At 50.6% G+C, this 14090-nt stretch overlaps 1 protein-coding gene across 4 annotated transcripts in view; it reads right to left on the bottom strand.

Moving 5' to 3' along the window:
- The window catches only part of EVL (Enah/Vasp-like), a 151895-nt gene that overhangs the window by 113670 nt on the left and 24135 nt on the right, over positions 1-14090 (bottom strand). The window contains exon 1 of one of the 4 annotated variants that reach the window (XM_058740728.1): positions 268-396. The exons of the other annotated variants lie outside the window; for them this stretch is intronic. Coding sequence (XP_058596711.1) covers positions 268-290 — 23 coding nt within the window. The 5' untranslated portion in view covers positions 291-396. Of the gene's footprint in view, positions 1-267; positions 397-14090 lie in introns of those variants that run through there. 4 annotated transcript variants of the gene reach the window in all.

The following is a 14090-nucleotide window of genomic DNA, read 5'->3' as shown; positions in this document are numbered from 1 at the left end:
TCAGAGGAGGCACAAGGTGGGGTCCCCGGCAAATTTACGCACGAGCACCCCAATTATCCCCTGCTGCACGTGTGCATGCAGTAAACACCCCCGACCTGCACCACCTCTGCGCCTCCCACCCCCGCGACCGGGATAAAGCCCACGGAATGCAGGAAAGAACCGTTTTGGGGGTGAGAACCAGCCAGAGCCCGAGCCGTCATTACACAGCAAAAACCCAGCGAGAACAAAAACCCAGCGGCAGGCTGATGTAGAAAGCCCACGACGTACCTGAATTCTTCAAATGCAAACATGACCTAGTCGGAGACAGCGTCCTTAGATTGTCTGGTAGCCTTTTTGGTTCGGAGGACAACCATTTAGTCAGTCGGATGGTGCAAAGTGCAGAAAAAAGAGGCGGGGTTTCCACCCCCCCCCCACCCCCCCAATATTCGGAAGTAAAAGGCTTTCTGCAGACAGGGGCCTGCGGCCTCCAGCTCCTCCAGCTGCTGACAAGCGGCAGCTAACAGGGGAGGCAGCTCGAAAACCATGTGATCATCCCAGCAAGTCTGATTAATGCAGCGTATGCTTAGGCTCCAGGCTGGGAGCTGGATTAGCCCTGAGAAAGAAGTCGAACCCCGGGCACGCCTGGGGTCCTGGGTGAATCGCACGCACATCCGCCACCCCTGCACCCGAAATCTGCAGGTTGGGAAGTGGGGGGCAAAAGCCTGAAGGAACGCAGCCGGCTCCCGGGCGACTTGCCCGATTGCCTCATCTTCCATGGCTGCCGCCGCCACGGGCAGGTGTGGCCGGTGTGGCCGGTGAACAGCGGAGAGGATTCCAGGCTGCGCCTCCCTCAGAATTCCTCAGAGTTCCGGAATCACGGGAGTCACACTGTGCGCTCACCGCCTCACCGTCAACAACATGACCTTGTGGGTCCACCGTGATAAGTGATCTCACTGACTCCATCACTCATTTATTGGGTGTGTAGCACGTGCTAGGCTCTTATCGATTCCTGGAGGCACAAAACTTATGTAATGATTCCAGAACAGAAGTTGAGAAGAAGGAAACGAGGTGTCAGCCAAAAGGAGAGAAATGTTTACCAGTCTGTAAAGCCCAAGCTGGCAAGGTTTGGCTGCATTCTGAGACTTGCCATTAAGGAGATCTTCAAGCATTCGGCCTGCAAATGCTCTTTATAAACCAGGGGAGACAGATCTCACGTCAAGACCCGTGACTCGCTCCTGCCTTTCTCTCTCCCTCACACCCACAGGTACCATCAGTCACTAGTCCGGACTCTACCTCCAAAAGGTTTCTTTGAGTCCGGCTGCCCCGTCCCGTGCCCGCGGCATTTCTCGCGTGGCCCGGCGCCTTACGACCGGTCTTCCTCCCTCTGTCCCTTCTGCCAGGGCCGTTGTCTGAATCTGACTTGGAGGCCGGTGCCCCTTCCAACCCCGCACGAGTCCCCCGGTGCCCACGGGGTCAGGCGAAAAGGCCTCGGCCCCGCGAACCAAGTCTTTTCTCTCCAACTCTCTCCCGGTTCCCTAACTTCCTCGGCCTATGGGGCAAGCGGCCCAGATCGGTCCCGGCTCCGTGTGCGAGCTGCGTGTTGTCGCGCGTGCTCCACCCCCGGCCCGGTGAGCCGCTCTCGCTACTGCCACCGACGCGCCACCCGGCACCCTGCCCGATCTTCCCTGAGACCCAGAAGGGCAGCAACACGCACTCTCAGAGCCTGGCACAGAGCAGGACAGAGAGGAGCCATTGGATAAGGGTCTGCTGAAGGAACGACCGTTCGCCTCTGCTCTCCATCAGGGAGGAGAGTGGCGGAGTACAGGTGTCCACGCGAAGCCGCTCCGCGGGGGCTGCGCGCATTCTCCCCGCCTCACGGAGCGGCCATGACCCAGGGCCTGACTCAAAGACACGAAGCGGTAACCGCCACCGGAGGCAGACTGATTAGTGAGGACGATCTGGGGGGAACCCTGTGATCCCTCAAGCCACACAGCAATCACCAAATGAACTGAACTGCACCCGAATGCTCGCACACGACTTCCTGACAGGTCTCCGCCTGGGACCCTCCAGTGACGGCAGCTTCTTGGCAGAATCATGATAGAACAGAAAACACAAGAGATTCAGAGTCATTAAATAACTGAGTTTACGTCCCAGATCTGCCACTTCCTGACTCTGTGATCACCGGCAGGCGACCCGAGCTGTCCGCGCCCTGGGCTCTCTGCATGCGCAGCGGGACTGATGCGGATGCTGCCCGGGCCTTCCTCTTGCAGGACGGCTGTGGGGAGCCCACAGGGCAGCCCCCCGGGGAGCTGTGAGAGCTCCCCGTGGAGTGCACCGAGCTGTGGAACGTTCGCGATCATCGTTACCACCTCACAAGGCTGCCTCTCCCTGACAGTGCTGACTGCTGGACATCCGTCCCCACGGTAAGGCCACCCCCCCCTCAGTGGTACTCTACCTGCTTACAGGTAGCTCATTTATTTTAATTTTTGGGGTGACGGTCAGGGCCTTTCTGTCCCGTGATTCTCAGGACAAGGGGTGTGCGTGCATGTACACATAAACATATATACTGTGTATGGAGGTATGTCTAAAATCATTGTCCTAAATCTTAAATTTATTTTATTTAAAAAAAATTTTTTTAATGTTTTTATCTATTTTTGAGACAGAGAGAGACAGGGCATGAGCAGGGGAGGGGCAGAGAGAGAGGGAGACACAGAATCTGAAGCAGCTCCAGGCTCCGAGCTGTCAGCACCGAGCCCGAAGTGGGGCTCGAACTCATGAACCACGAGATCATGACCTGAGCTGAAGTCGGACAGTCAACTGACTGAGCCACTCAGGCACCCCTACTAAATCTTAAATTAAAAAAAAAAAAAAAGCAGTAGAGGGGCGCCTGGGTGGCTCAGTCAGTTAAGCCTCTGACTCCTGATTTCAGCTCAGGTCATGATCCCAGGGTTGTGGGATCGATCCCCACATAGGGCTCTGTGCTGGGCATGGGGGCATGGAGCCTGCTTGAGATTCTCATTCTCTCTCATTCTCTCTCTCTCTCTCTCTCTCTCTCTCTTTCCCCCTCTGCCCTGCTCACACTCTCCCCCTTTCTCTTAAAAAAGAAAAAAAAGGCAGTAGAGATTGCCAAAGTCTTAGGAAGAGCAATTAACCCAGACCAAATAGAATTATAAGATGTTTTTACTTATTAAACTACCTGGTGAGAGTCATGGATGAGGGTAGGGGCAGCTGGTAATCAAGCAGACACAAGCTTCTTGAGGGAAAGGAGATTCCAGAGCATTCTGTTATCAGTCGTTCCCAGCCTCAGGGACAACGCTAGTGAACTGCAGACACTCACTACTTACTTCTGACTGAAGGATGTGCTGGTTGGTCTAATGGTCGGAACCTGCATTCTTAGCACCACTTGCAAGGTCTGGAGAGGAGTGGCAGTGACCTTAGCTCCCAGACATTTGTCATGCTGGGAGCTGGCCAGATGGGCTTTAGCCTAGCCACAGGCAGGTCCAGGGTGGCAGAGGCCTGGGGGAGGGAGACCTCTGGACTTCATGCCTGTTTTCTATCAGTAACTCAAGACTCTCCTCTGGGAATGCTCGTTATACCTTTCAGGGCAATTCTTAAGGTCCTGGTACGAGCAGAGCTGATAAAAAATGGTGAAAGATTTCCAAATCCCAGCACCAAGAATACCTGAGACAGAATTTATGAGATTCCCCAATTTGCTAATAAGGAAACAGAGGCCAAAGAGTCTAAGTAACTTGTCCAAGGTCGAACAAATGTGGAGATACTGAACACAGACATGATCATTAACATGAGGTGTCCCCAGGCCCGTGACAATTTGGGAAAGCTAACATTCCTAGGGACACACACGGTAGGCCTTCAGTCAGAAACTTTTCAATTCACTTAATGCACTTTTGCTGCAGTTGCATTAACCTCTCCAAAAATTTAAAAACAAAACAGATCCCTTCTTCAACTGGTAAGAAATGTGAGCCCTACACACTGAACTCATTCCTTCCCCCAAATTACATAATTCAAGTGAACCTCTACAGTGACATTTAACTTTAAAATGTAAGTTTTAAATAAAGCCATCCCTCACCTCTATTGTGAGAATTCTATTTAAACTAAAAGCTACCCCCCAAAACCATTCTACCACAAAGCAAACACAATTATATCGTTCAATCTACCTCGAGTCAAAAGTAGGAGTTACTGGTAATTATTTCTGCACTTCTGTCCACATCAGACTCTCTTAGCAAGTGAGCTCTAAGTATCTGTGCCGGGTTCCTGAAGATTACCTCTGCATTCACTCAACAAACACTTGGAGAGCTGCTATGCTAGGTACATTCCAGGCGGTGCAGAGAGACAGCAGCGAGTCCACTCACATCCCGACTCCCAGTGCTTGCTTCTAATGAGGGAAGGCACATCGTGAATGAATACAACACAGCAACGTGCCACAGAGCGACAGGAGCTACTGAACTTCGCGGCGGTGACAGGCAAGACCCCCGTGGGTAGTGGTATCTACGCTGAGATGGGAATGACAAGCAGGGGACAGTTGTGCAAACCTCGAGGAAGGATTACTGCAGGCAGAGGAATCAGCTGAGGTGGGAGGAAACAAGTGTGATTTTCACCCTCTCATGCGGTGTGGCTGGAACGGAGGAGTAAGGAACAGAGGAGATGGGACATGAGGAAGAGAGGTCAGCAGGGCGTCAGCAGCCAGGGAAGCCACCGGAGAGTTTTCGGCAAGGGAGTAACACGACCCGATTTTCGTGGTTAGAAGAAACGTGCAAGTGGGGAGACCACTCAGAAGCTGCTGCCACAGTCCAAGTAAGAGCTGACGGAGTCTGGACTCTGGCGGTGGAGGCAGGACACGAGAGCAGAAAACAAGCTGATGGATTACAGGTATGTTTCAGAGATAGTCTTTCCCACAACTGCACTGTTTCGTGTGGTTCTCAGGTTAGTAACGAAGCAGAGCAAAGACTAAAATATTTCAGCAGAAATACTAAGAACCCCGAGAGTAACATAAGCCGAGGAAGCATAAGCTCCACGAGAGGAAGGACCTTGCCCCATCTTACCATTCTACCCCAGAGCTGGCGCCCGGGATCATTCAAAAAATATCTGTTGAATTAATGAACCAGCAGTTTGTAGACTAAGAGAGACGATTTCGTAAAAAGACGAAATTGGATGAAGTCAGCAGTCCTTGTAGTGCAACCATCCAATAATAGGGCAGATTATTCTTCTGAATAAACACGTGCAGCTGCCCCAATGTCACCCAGACAGACAGAATTTTCCCAGAAAATCCTGCCGGGAGTAGAGGGAGAATCAGGAAGGTAAAAGCATGCAAGACAAACTCATATATTCCATCAAGAGATACTGGGACTCTGTTGTATGTCTAGTACCACACCACCTCTGAGAAAGGGGGAGGTGAAAGCTTCCCAACATTTGGGACCAGACCACAAGGCCTCAAAAACCTCAATGAGAGTCAGTGTTGGTAAGTCACCACGAAGGCGTCTGCAGCTGTGACACAGGATCTTCTAGGTTCTCTGTTGGCACTGGTTTCCTTTCCCACCTCAACTCACTGCTCTTATGAAGACCCATTCGCGTCCCGGTACCAGCATGAGCAGCCCGGGGGGCCTGGAGTGTGACCGGCTGGGCTGTGGTCCGGTCCTTACCGGAGTGGAGTAATTCACCTGTAATTCACCTGTAATTCACCTGTCAGAGTGTCTGCTCCCTCACAGAGATATTACAAGGGCCAGATACAACAGGTGTGCCAGCGTTCTGTGAGTTGTGTGTGCCAGATATGTAGATGAGAATACTATCATTAACAACAAAGGAAATTATCCTTTTCTCCTCTGTGCCTCTGAGGTCTTGATAAGGCAGGAATTTTAAGTATTTACCCAAGTCACACAATTAGATGATTGATAAATGCAACCTACTATCCAAGGGGCCTAGAGAGTTCATAAACACGCATAATTGTGGGAATTCAGGGCTAAAAGGACCTCGTGGTCAAATGAGCCAAACCCTACTTCTGGGCAACAGCCTAGCCACCCAAGATGCTTATCTCCTCAAGGAGTGTCCACTCTGTCAAAGTGTAATTTTCAAAAGCTAAAACCCTGCCATACAAAAAAACAGTATGCATGCGTCAAGGACTGATTTAAGTCGTTAATGAAGGAACAGCAGAATGACAACGCTGGTTCCAAGGTTACACGAGAAACATACATAGAGTCAGTGGGGGAAGAAAAAAAAAAACAGAATGTGATGATCTTGCAAGGTTAGATATAAAACTGGTTAACCTCCCACCAAACGGTGAAACCATAAGCTTTGAGGTACCTTTTCTACTGAACAGAAATCATTTAGATCTCTACCAGACAGAAATCATGTGTAATTTATCCATTTTCTGCAAGTTAGCATCTAGCTTTACAGAAGTCAGTCTTCTCCAAGAATGTCAGCTGTCCTTTAGGTGGGCTTGCTAAAAGATGCCCCCAAGTGATCCTGAAAGGGCGGACAGTAATCCTTGTGCCTTTTCCCCAGGTTTCAGATAATCTTCCTACAATATCTCAACATAGCTTATCATCCACTCCAGGGGGCTGTTGGGTAAGAAGTTCTTTCCTGTCTGGTCCATTTTTGCTTCTGCCTCGTTTACATCCTCTTATTTTATGAAAATCCTTCAAATGACTGCAGTCAATTCGAAATTACTGCTTAGTCCTCTCAGGTCAAATCATCCTGAAATGGGAGGGGGGGGGCTATTTTCTAGAACTTCCAGCTTTCAGTGCTTCTCTGTATTCTCTCCAACTATCACACTTGTGGGTCTCTTAAAAACAAAAAAGGGAACATCTGATTCATAGGTGCTGATTCACAGAGCCCCTCCTCCCCCTCCTCCAGATCTGGCTATTCTGAAGCACTTACCATAATTAACTCTAATTCCTCAACTTCACAAACCCACCCCTATCATCCCTTTCCTTCCAATGTAATAGTGCTTGGAAGTCACAAACCAAACCCACTACAGAGACATACAAACTCAGCCCACACTAACTGGCACAATAACGTGAAGTCAAAGAAGAAATGGACTGAATCAGAGAATGTCTTGTTCACATCTGTATTTTCCACAGAGGGTAGGGAAGTGGAACGAATAAACTAATTAATTAATTAAATGTTCTAAAGAACTGAAGGAGTGAGTGGATTCCAAAGGTTCTGGGATGTCAAGTGTCTTCCAAGAAGCTAAGTGCGGAAGGGAACTTCTGGGGCCAGTCCAGGGGGAGCCTTTGGAAAACGGAGGCTGCCTTTGTCCACTCCGGCTGTGCTGTAACAAAACCCCACACGCCGGGGAGTTTACAAACAAACATTAACTTCTCACAGTTCCCGAGGCTGGAAGTCCAAGATCAGGGTCCCGGCATGGGCAGGTAAGGGCCCTCTTCCAAGCTACAGACTTCTCATTGTATCTGCACATGGGGGAAGGGGCCAGGGAGCTTGGCCAGGTCTCTGTCAAAAGGGCGCTAACCCATTCGTGAAGGCCCGGGCCCAGTCACCTCCCAAAGGCCCCACCTCCTCACGCCATCACACTGGGGGTTAGAATCCCCACATGTGAATTTTGGAGGGACACAGACATTCAGACCGCGGTAGAGACCCAGTGAATGAACAATGTGGGAATTTCTAGCACCTGCTGGCAAGGCAGGGATGACGATATTTTATTTTGAAGGTAGAAAGTAAAGCAGGGGTCTAAATCCTTACATCTAAAACCAGACCACAGGGGTGAGGTCTACGCCGCAGAGGAGCTGTCCCTGTGTTTTGAGCACCTAAGGTCTACAGTCTAGACACCAATCCTGACCATGCAACCCCTTCCCAATATACAAGCCCTAAAAAGGAGAACCTTAATTTAACACATGTTCTGTCTCGAGAAGGACTCTTAGGGAAGACATAATGGTAGAGAAATCACATGAATATATGTCTAAGGGAGCTTTAATTTGGGAAGTCCTGCTTTAGATAAACACATTTTATTCCCTCAAAAAGCTAGTTTTCCTTTCTCACATTTTCTTTCCGATAATCGGGCTTTCTCTATTTCTGATTCCCTACTAACATGTACAAGGTGGTGTTTTTCCTCCTCCAAAATAGCACTGCTTCTTAGTTTCCAAAAAAGTTCCATTTGCATAAGCCTCGCAGTGGTGTTTATATTCCTTCTTACAGAAAGCTCCGACACCCAGCCTATAACCCTGGTGTTTAAATTAATAGGTATCAGGACGAACTGATTAAGACCTCCACATGGATTCCCAATGCTGGGCAGGATTTATTAGGTAGCTAAGTTTGGAACCGCAGTGTTTTTGTAAAAACGTATTCTCACTAACATGAAAAAATACGAGCCCTTGATTATTTTCCATGCCTCATTCTCAAACCATTCACTCTCCCACGACACCATGTTCCTTGGACCCCAAAGCACATACTGAAAAAAAGGAAAAGGAGGGCAAAAGGGACGTAGGCGCTGGATGAACCGAGCTTTGCGAACCACTGTATTCCACCGAAAGAACATGGAATTTGAAGGGCTTCACAGATTTCATCAAGTGGTAAGTGACTCTAAGAAAAATGTCAGTCCGATCTCCTTTCGACCACAGAAAGAGAAAAACACAGTACCCTGCCTACTGTCGGAGATGGAATCAGAAGTGAAGTCTCCTGGTTTCTAATTTAGGTGCCTTATCCTATAAGCCAGTGGCCCTCAAGAGCGGGGACCTCCAGCAGCAGTAACGGCATCATCTGCCAGCTCATCAGAGATGAAAATCCTCGGCCCCTCCCCAGACTAACCGAACCAGAGACTTCGGGAGGATGCCACCCGGCAACCTGTGTCTGGCCAAGCTCTCCAGGGGACTCGGGTGCACGTGAAAGTCGGAAACCCACTGACGGCTCTACCACCGGATTCTCAGGCGGGGGAGTCTCGGTGCCCCAGGGGCCACCGGGCACTGTGTGGAGGAGACACTGTCCGCGGTCACAGCTGGGGATGATGGAGGAGTGCTCCCGACACCTGGGGGGTGGAGGGCAGGGACGCTGCTGCTGCGCATCCTACTATGTGCAGGACAGCCGTCCACAGCACACAATTCTCTGGCCCGAAGCATCTATCGGTGGTGCGGGGGTGGAGAGACACCGCTCTCTTCCTCCCACGGGGAGGGCGGGAAAGAGAAGTCGTTCATGCGGCACACGCTCTCTCCACAAAGTGTCCGCCGCCCGCAGGCAGAGGTTTGCTTCTCTTTCATAAACGTGTCCCCTCAAGCTGTACTTCCCAAGCTGGTGTGCCTCCACCAGGTATACGGCTCTGGCATCTGGACCCCTCTGGGAGGCCAGCGCCCAGCCCCCAAAGCCAGTCCCTCCCACGGCAAGCAGCTACATCCCGCTCCAGGTGTGCCACAAAGTACTGTCATTTTCCAGGAGAACCATGATGTGATGAGAGATTAGAGATCAGCACTAATCTTTTTAAAAAAGCCACAACGACCTCCCATTTCCAGTAATGGTGAGAGAGGTTGTTTAGGTCAACCCTCCGAGTGAAAAGAACCAAAAAAAGCCAGATCAAACTGCTAAAAGAACCAGACATTTCTAAAGTTTATTTGGGAGAGAGAGAGAGACAGAGAGAGAGAGAGAGACAGAGAGAGAGAGACAGAGCACGAGCAGGGGAGGAACAGAGAGAGAGGGAGACACAGAATCGGAAGCAGGCTCCAGGCTCTGAGCTGTCAACACAGAGCCCAATGTGGGGCTCGAACTCATGAACTGTGAGATCGTGACCTGAGCCAAATCAACCAACTGAGCCACCCAGTCGCCCCCAAACCAACATTTCTTTTTTTTATTATTTCATTTTTTTTAGTGTTTGTTTATTTTTGACACAGAGACAGAGCATGAGCAGGGGAGGGGCAGAGAGAGACACACACACACACACAGAATCTGCAGCAGGCTCCAGGCTCGAGCTGTCAGCACAGGGCCTGATGTGGGGCTGAAACTCACGAACTGCGAGATCATGACCCCAGCAAAGTCAGACACCCAACCGACGGAGCCGTCCGGGCGCCCCCTCACCCCTTTTTCTTAAATTTTCTTTTTCCCAAACCGACACTTCTAAAGGCATCAAATTACTGTCAAAGATGGTAAGGAATTTCTAGGCCAAAACAGAGGAGAAAGAGAGGGTCTGAAAAGGCCAACGGGCACAGAAGCCCCTTTTTTGCCCTGATGGCAATGTTTTCATCCCGGAAAATACAAACTTTGATGCTGGCCCCACAGGGCAGGCCAGTCACCCCCTCAGGGTGCGCCCTCTTCCTTGGAAGGGATCCTCAGACATCCCCTCAGAAGCAATCCGCGGCACCTCAGCTGAAAATCTCCTGGCACCTCCACCAACCAGCGTCCCATGGATGCATACGGGCTAACACTGAGAAGTTGTGTCCCCTGTACTGCTCTGCCTACTTCTATCAATTAGCTTAATCCTGGGGAGCCGCCTTGAGTCACGTTCTGTTATTTTTCCCATTTTACGGCTGGGCAGACTGAGGAACAGAAAGGTGAAATAATGTGCCCAAGTTCAAAAGTGGCAGAGCCGATCGTACCCAAACAAAGGCCGCCTGACTTTTAACCAGGCCAGAACAACAAAAGGGCACAAAGATGTTGATTTTTGTAGGACTGAAGACAGCAATAAACTGAATATCCATCGACAGGGATCGGTCAAATGAAGTACAGCATATACAAAGAGTCCCTGTAAACACAGACGGCTAATGCCACGGACTTAGGGATTACTGTGGTGTAAGAAACACCTCCACGAATCAAACAAGGAAGCGAGTTCCAGAAAAGAACGTGCAGGGCGGCGTATGTTCACGGACGCGTTACCGCACACACCACGCGGCCCGGTGGCCGCAAGCTCAGCCTTTCGGTCCAGAGAGCTTGCCGCTGCTTGGCCTTGGGCAAATTAAATTACTTCACTGTTCTAAAACACCAGTTTCCTTCCGCCTAAAACGGGGTGACATCATGATCTCCAAGGCTCTGGTGAGAAGCAAGGCATGCACCGCACGTGGAACCGCTCGGGCCGGAGCCAGGAGCGACAGCTCGGTACGCACAGCTGCTCCGTTACTTGTGATGCTGCTACGTGCGTGTGCACGCGCATACAGAGACGGCTGGAGGCATGCCGGCCAAAACGCTCACAACTGCTTATCTCCAGGGGCCTGGCGTCCCGTCATGTGTGCTTTATTTACGTATTTTTTTTTTTTTGTATTCTTCTGTATTGTCTGATTTTTACAGCAAACAGGTATGAATTTTATAAAAACAGTAACGCTATTTTCTTTCTTTTTTTTTTTAAATGTTTTATTTATATTTGAGACAGAGACAGAGACAGAGCACGAGCGGGGCAGGGGCAGAGAGGGAGACACAGACTCCGAAGCAGGGTCCAGGCTCCGAGCCATCAACACAGAGCCCGACGTGGGGCTCAGACTCACGAGCCGCGAGATCGTGACTCGAGCCGAAGTCGGACGGCCAACCGACTGACCCACTCAGGCACCCCAACGCTATTTTCTATGTACCCTCCCAGCACACACACAAGTGTACAACCTGAACAAACTATTCCGGTAGCACTAATGTGACAGGCGATATCTCAAAGTAGAGATCCGTGGGAAACCAGAAGAGCAAGCTGGGGAAAGTGAAACTCTAGGCCCAGGACATCACGAATATTTGCAGAATGAAGGAAGGAAGCCACGAACGGGGAGGCCACGGCGTGCAGCGGCACTGAGCTCCGGAGCCACACGCAGCCGGAGTTTAACACCAGCTCTGCCGCTCCTAGCTATTACCCTCGAACGACTTATTTTCAGTTGCCTCACCTCTACGACAGGACTGTGCCAATGCACAGGGCTATCACACGGTTTTCAAGGAGACCATGAATGCAAAAGCAGGTTTGCGTTTCATAAAAGTTCAACGGGAGCTAGTTCTCCCCGCCCTGCCCCCTTCCTTGGTCCCAGGAATGCCAACAACAAACTGTGTGACCCTGGATAGGCTGTTCCACTGAGCCTCAGTTTTCTCACCTACAGAGTGAGAATAGCATTTACCTACTTCTTGGGACGCGGTGGTAATCAGGTAAGCGATTTTTGTATAGTTTACGTGGGAAGACTTACCATACGTATTAAGGGAGTTTTTTTGGCCGGTTTCTTTTCTAGCCTCTTGGCTCCAATATACTGATTTTAGGAAGCTTTTACAACCTAACCAACACGCAGATCTTATTAACTGGCAATAATTTACTGGCCATCGAGAGCTTTCCCAGAACAGCCTACTCCCAGTCTACCTGAAAATAAAGTCTGCCTGGATGTGACTGGAATCGGTGCCCCCCAGGAAGCCCCGGTCTAGCCTGGCACCACTCTGGCTGCGCAGCACAGAACGGGGCAAGCAGACACGATCGCTGGGACCCGCTGGATTTCAGCTTCATTCTCCTGGTGATGAAGACGGGAACTCTGGCTTCTTCCCACTGTTTAGGGGGAAGTGCCAGCTTCTAGGAGGGGCCACCAGCTGAAGGCCTTACACAACCAGCACGTCCGCACGCTCACCGTGCAGTACCTTCATGATACCTGACACTCACGGAATCCTCTGGAAGCACTTCTCAGACACAGTCTTGTACGGCTGAGGACCCGTCCAGCTTGGTGGGCAAGACAGGGATCCCTACCCCTACTTTGTTTACAGAGAGGAGGCCGCGGAGCCAGGCGATGAGGTGAACCTCAACAGAGGCAAGCTACGCTCCACCCATGCTGGAGTCTCCAGCACGTCCCTCTGGGAAAGCGCAGGGGGAGGACAACCACCCGTGCCTCGGTCCTACTTAATCAACAGCAGGGCCGGAGGCTGACACCAGGGAGCGGAGCAGAGTTTGGGGTTCACGTACATCAGAATCGTCTCTCCCTAATGAGAACAACCAAGAAAAGGAGGTATTTATGTTTACAGCTCGCATGACTGAGTTCTGCCCTAACTTGGGATGTCCAGCACCCTGCCTGGGTCTGTCCTCCGGAGTCAGAAAGATCCCAGAAGCACAGGCTGTGGAAGCGCAAGGGCCTGGAGACATCACGCGGTTTGATCCCCTCCCTTCATAAACAGATGTGTGGTAGCAAGCTCAGGCGGGGCCAGGCCTGGCCCCTAGCTCCCCTGAAACCAAGCTTGGTTCCCTTCCCCCTAGCCCCCGCCCCCCTCCCCCCGGCTGACAACCACTCTACCGCCATCCCACTCCCAGGAACCGCCTCTCTAACCCTTTCCTCTCCCAGAAACGGACACTGAACAGATCCCATACGCCCAACTGTGGCAGTAAAACCCCTTCTCCTGACCTTTACTACATGAAGGACGGGCCTGTTTGCCAATGAACAGGTGCAGGACACCGCCTGCTTTTTAGGCAAGAGAACAGCTGACAGAAGAAACTACATGGTGAGTCTAAACATCTAACATTTCCCTTTCCTTCCGGCTTCTTAACTCACTCAAAGCTTGAAATTCTCAATGAGAAGCCAGATACCCACGTCAGCCCTACCAGAAATGCCAAGGGAGTTACACCGAGGCAAACAGTTACGTTTACACGTGATTAAAAACACCACCGCAGTAACAAAGATGGGAAACACCCAGTACAAACTGAAGGCTGGGACCGTAGATTAAGCCCAGTCTCCGGAACTACACTGCCGTGAGTTTTCCAGCAGCGTGGCGCCGTGATTCCCAGGCTCGGAACCTGCTGGGGCCCAGACTTTTCAGCCAAATGCACAAGTCACTTATCTTCCTGTGCGGCAGGCTCCCCACCCATAAAAAGAGAGAAATAGCAGTACCTACCTTCTGGGGTTATTGCAAAGATTAAATGAGACCATGCACTTGACATGATGAGAAAAGTGCCGGCACGTGAAAAATACTCATTAATACCAGCCATTGTTGCCATCGTCATGACCCAGTACGTTAATTAGGCAACGGAGTTCAGATCTTGCCGAGCTACACTTTTTAACACAAAGTTCACACTCTGTCACATCTTCACACACTGTAAAAAGGGATTAAAGTATTCCCCAGAGAAAGCGGACTTCAAAAGAGAGAGCACTGGAAAAAACTGTTAGTCTTAAGGAAGTTTTCTGAGCTTTGCTGGTATCCTGGTACCTGCCAGACATGTTTCTTTCCTGAAGGAT

Source organism: Neofelis nebulosa, chromosome 7, assembly GCF_028018385.1.
Source record: "Neofelis nebulosa isolate mNeoNeb1 chromosome 7, mNeoNeb1.pri, whole genome shotgun sequence".
Classification (NCBI taxonomy): domain Eukaryota; kingdom Metazoa; phylum Chordata; class Mammalia; order Carnivora; family Felidae; genus Neofelis; species Neofelis nebulosa.
This window is presented reverse-complemented; position numbering and strand designations above follow the sequence as displayed.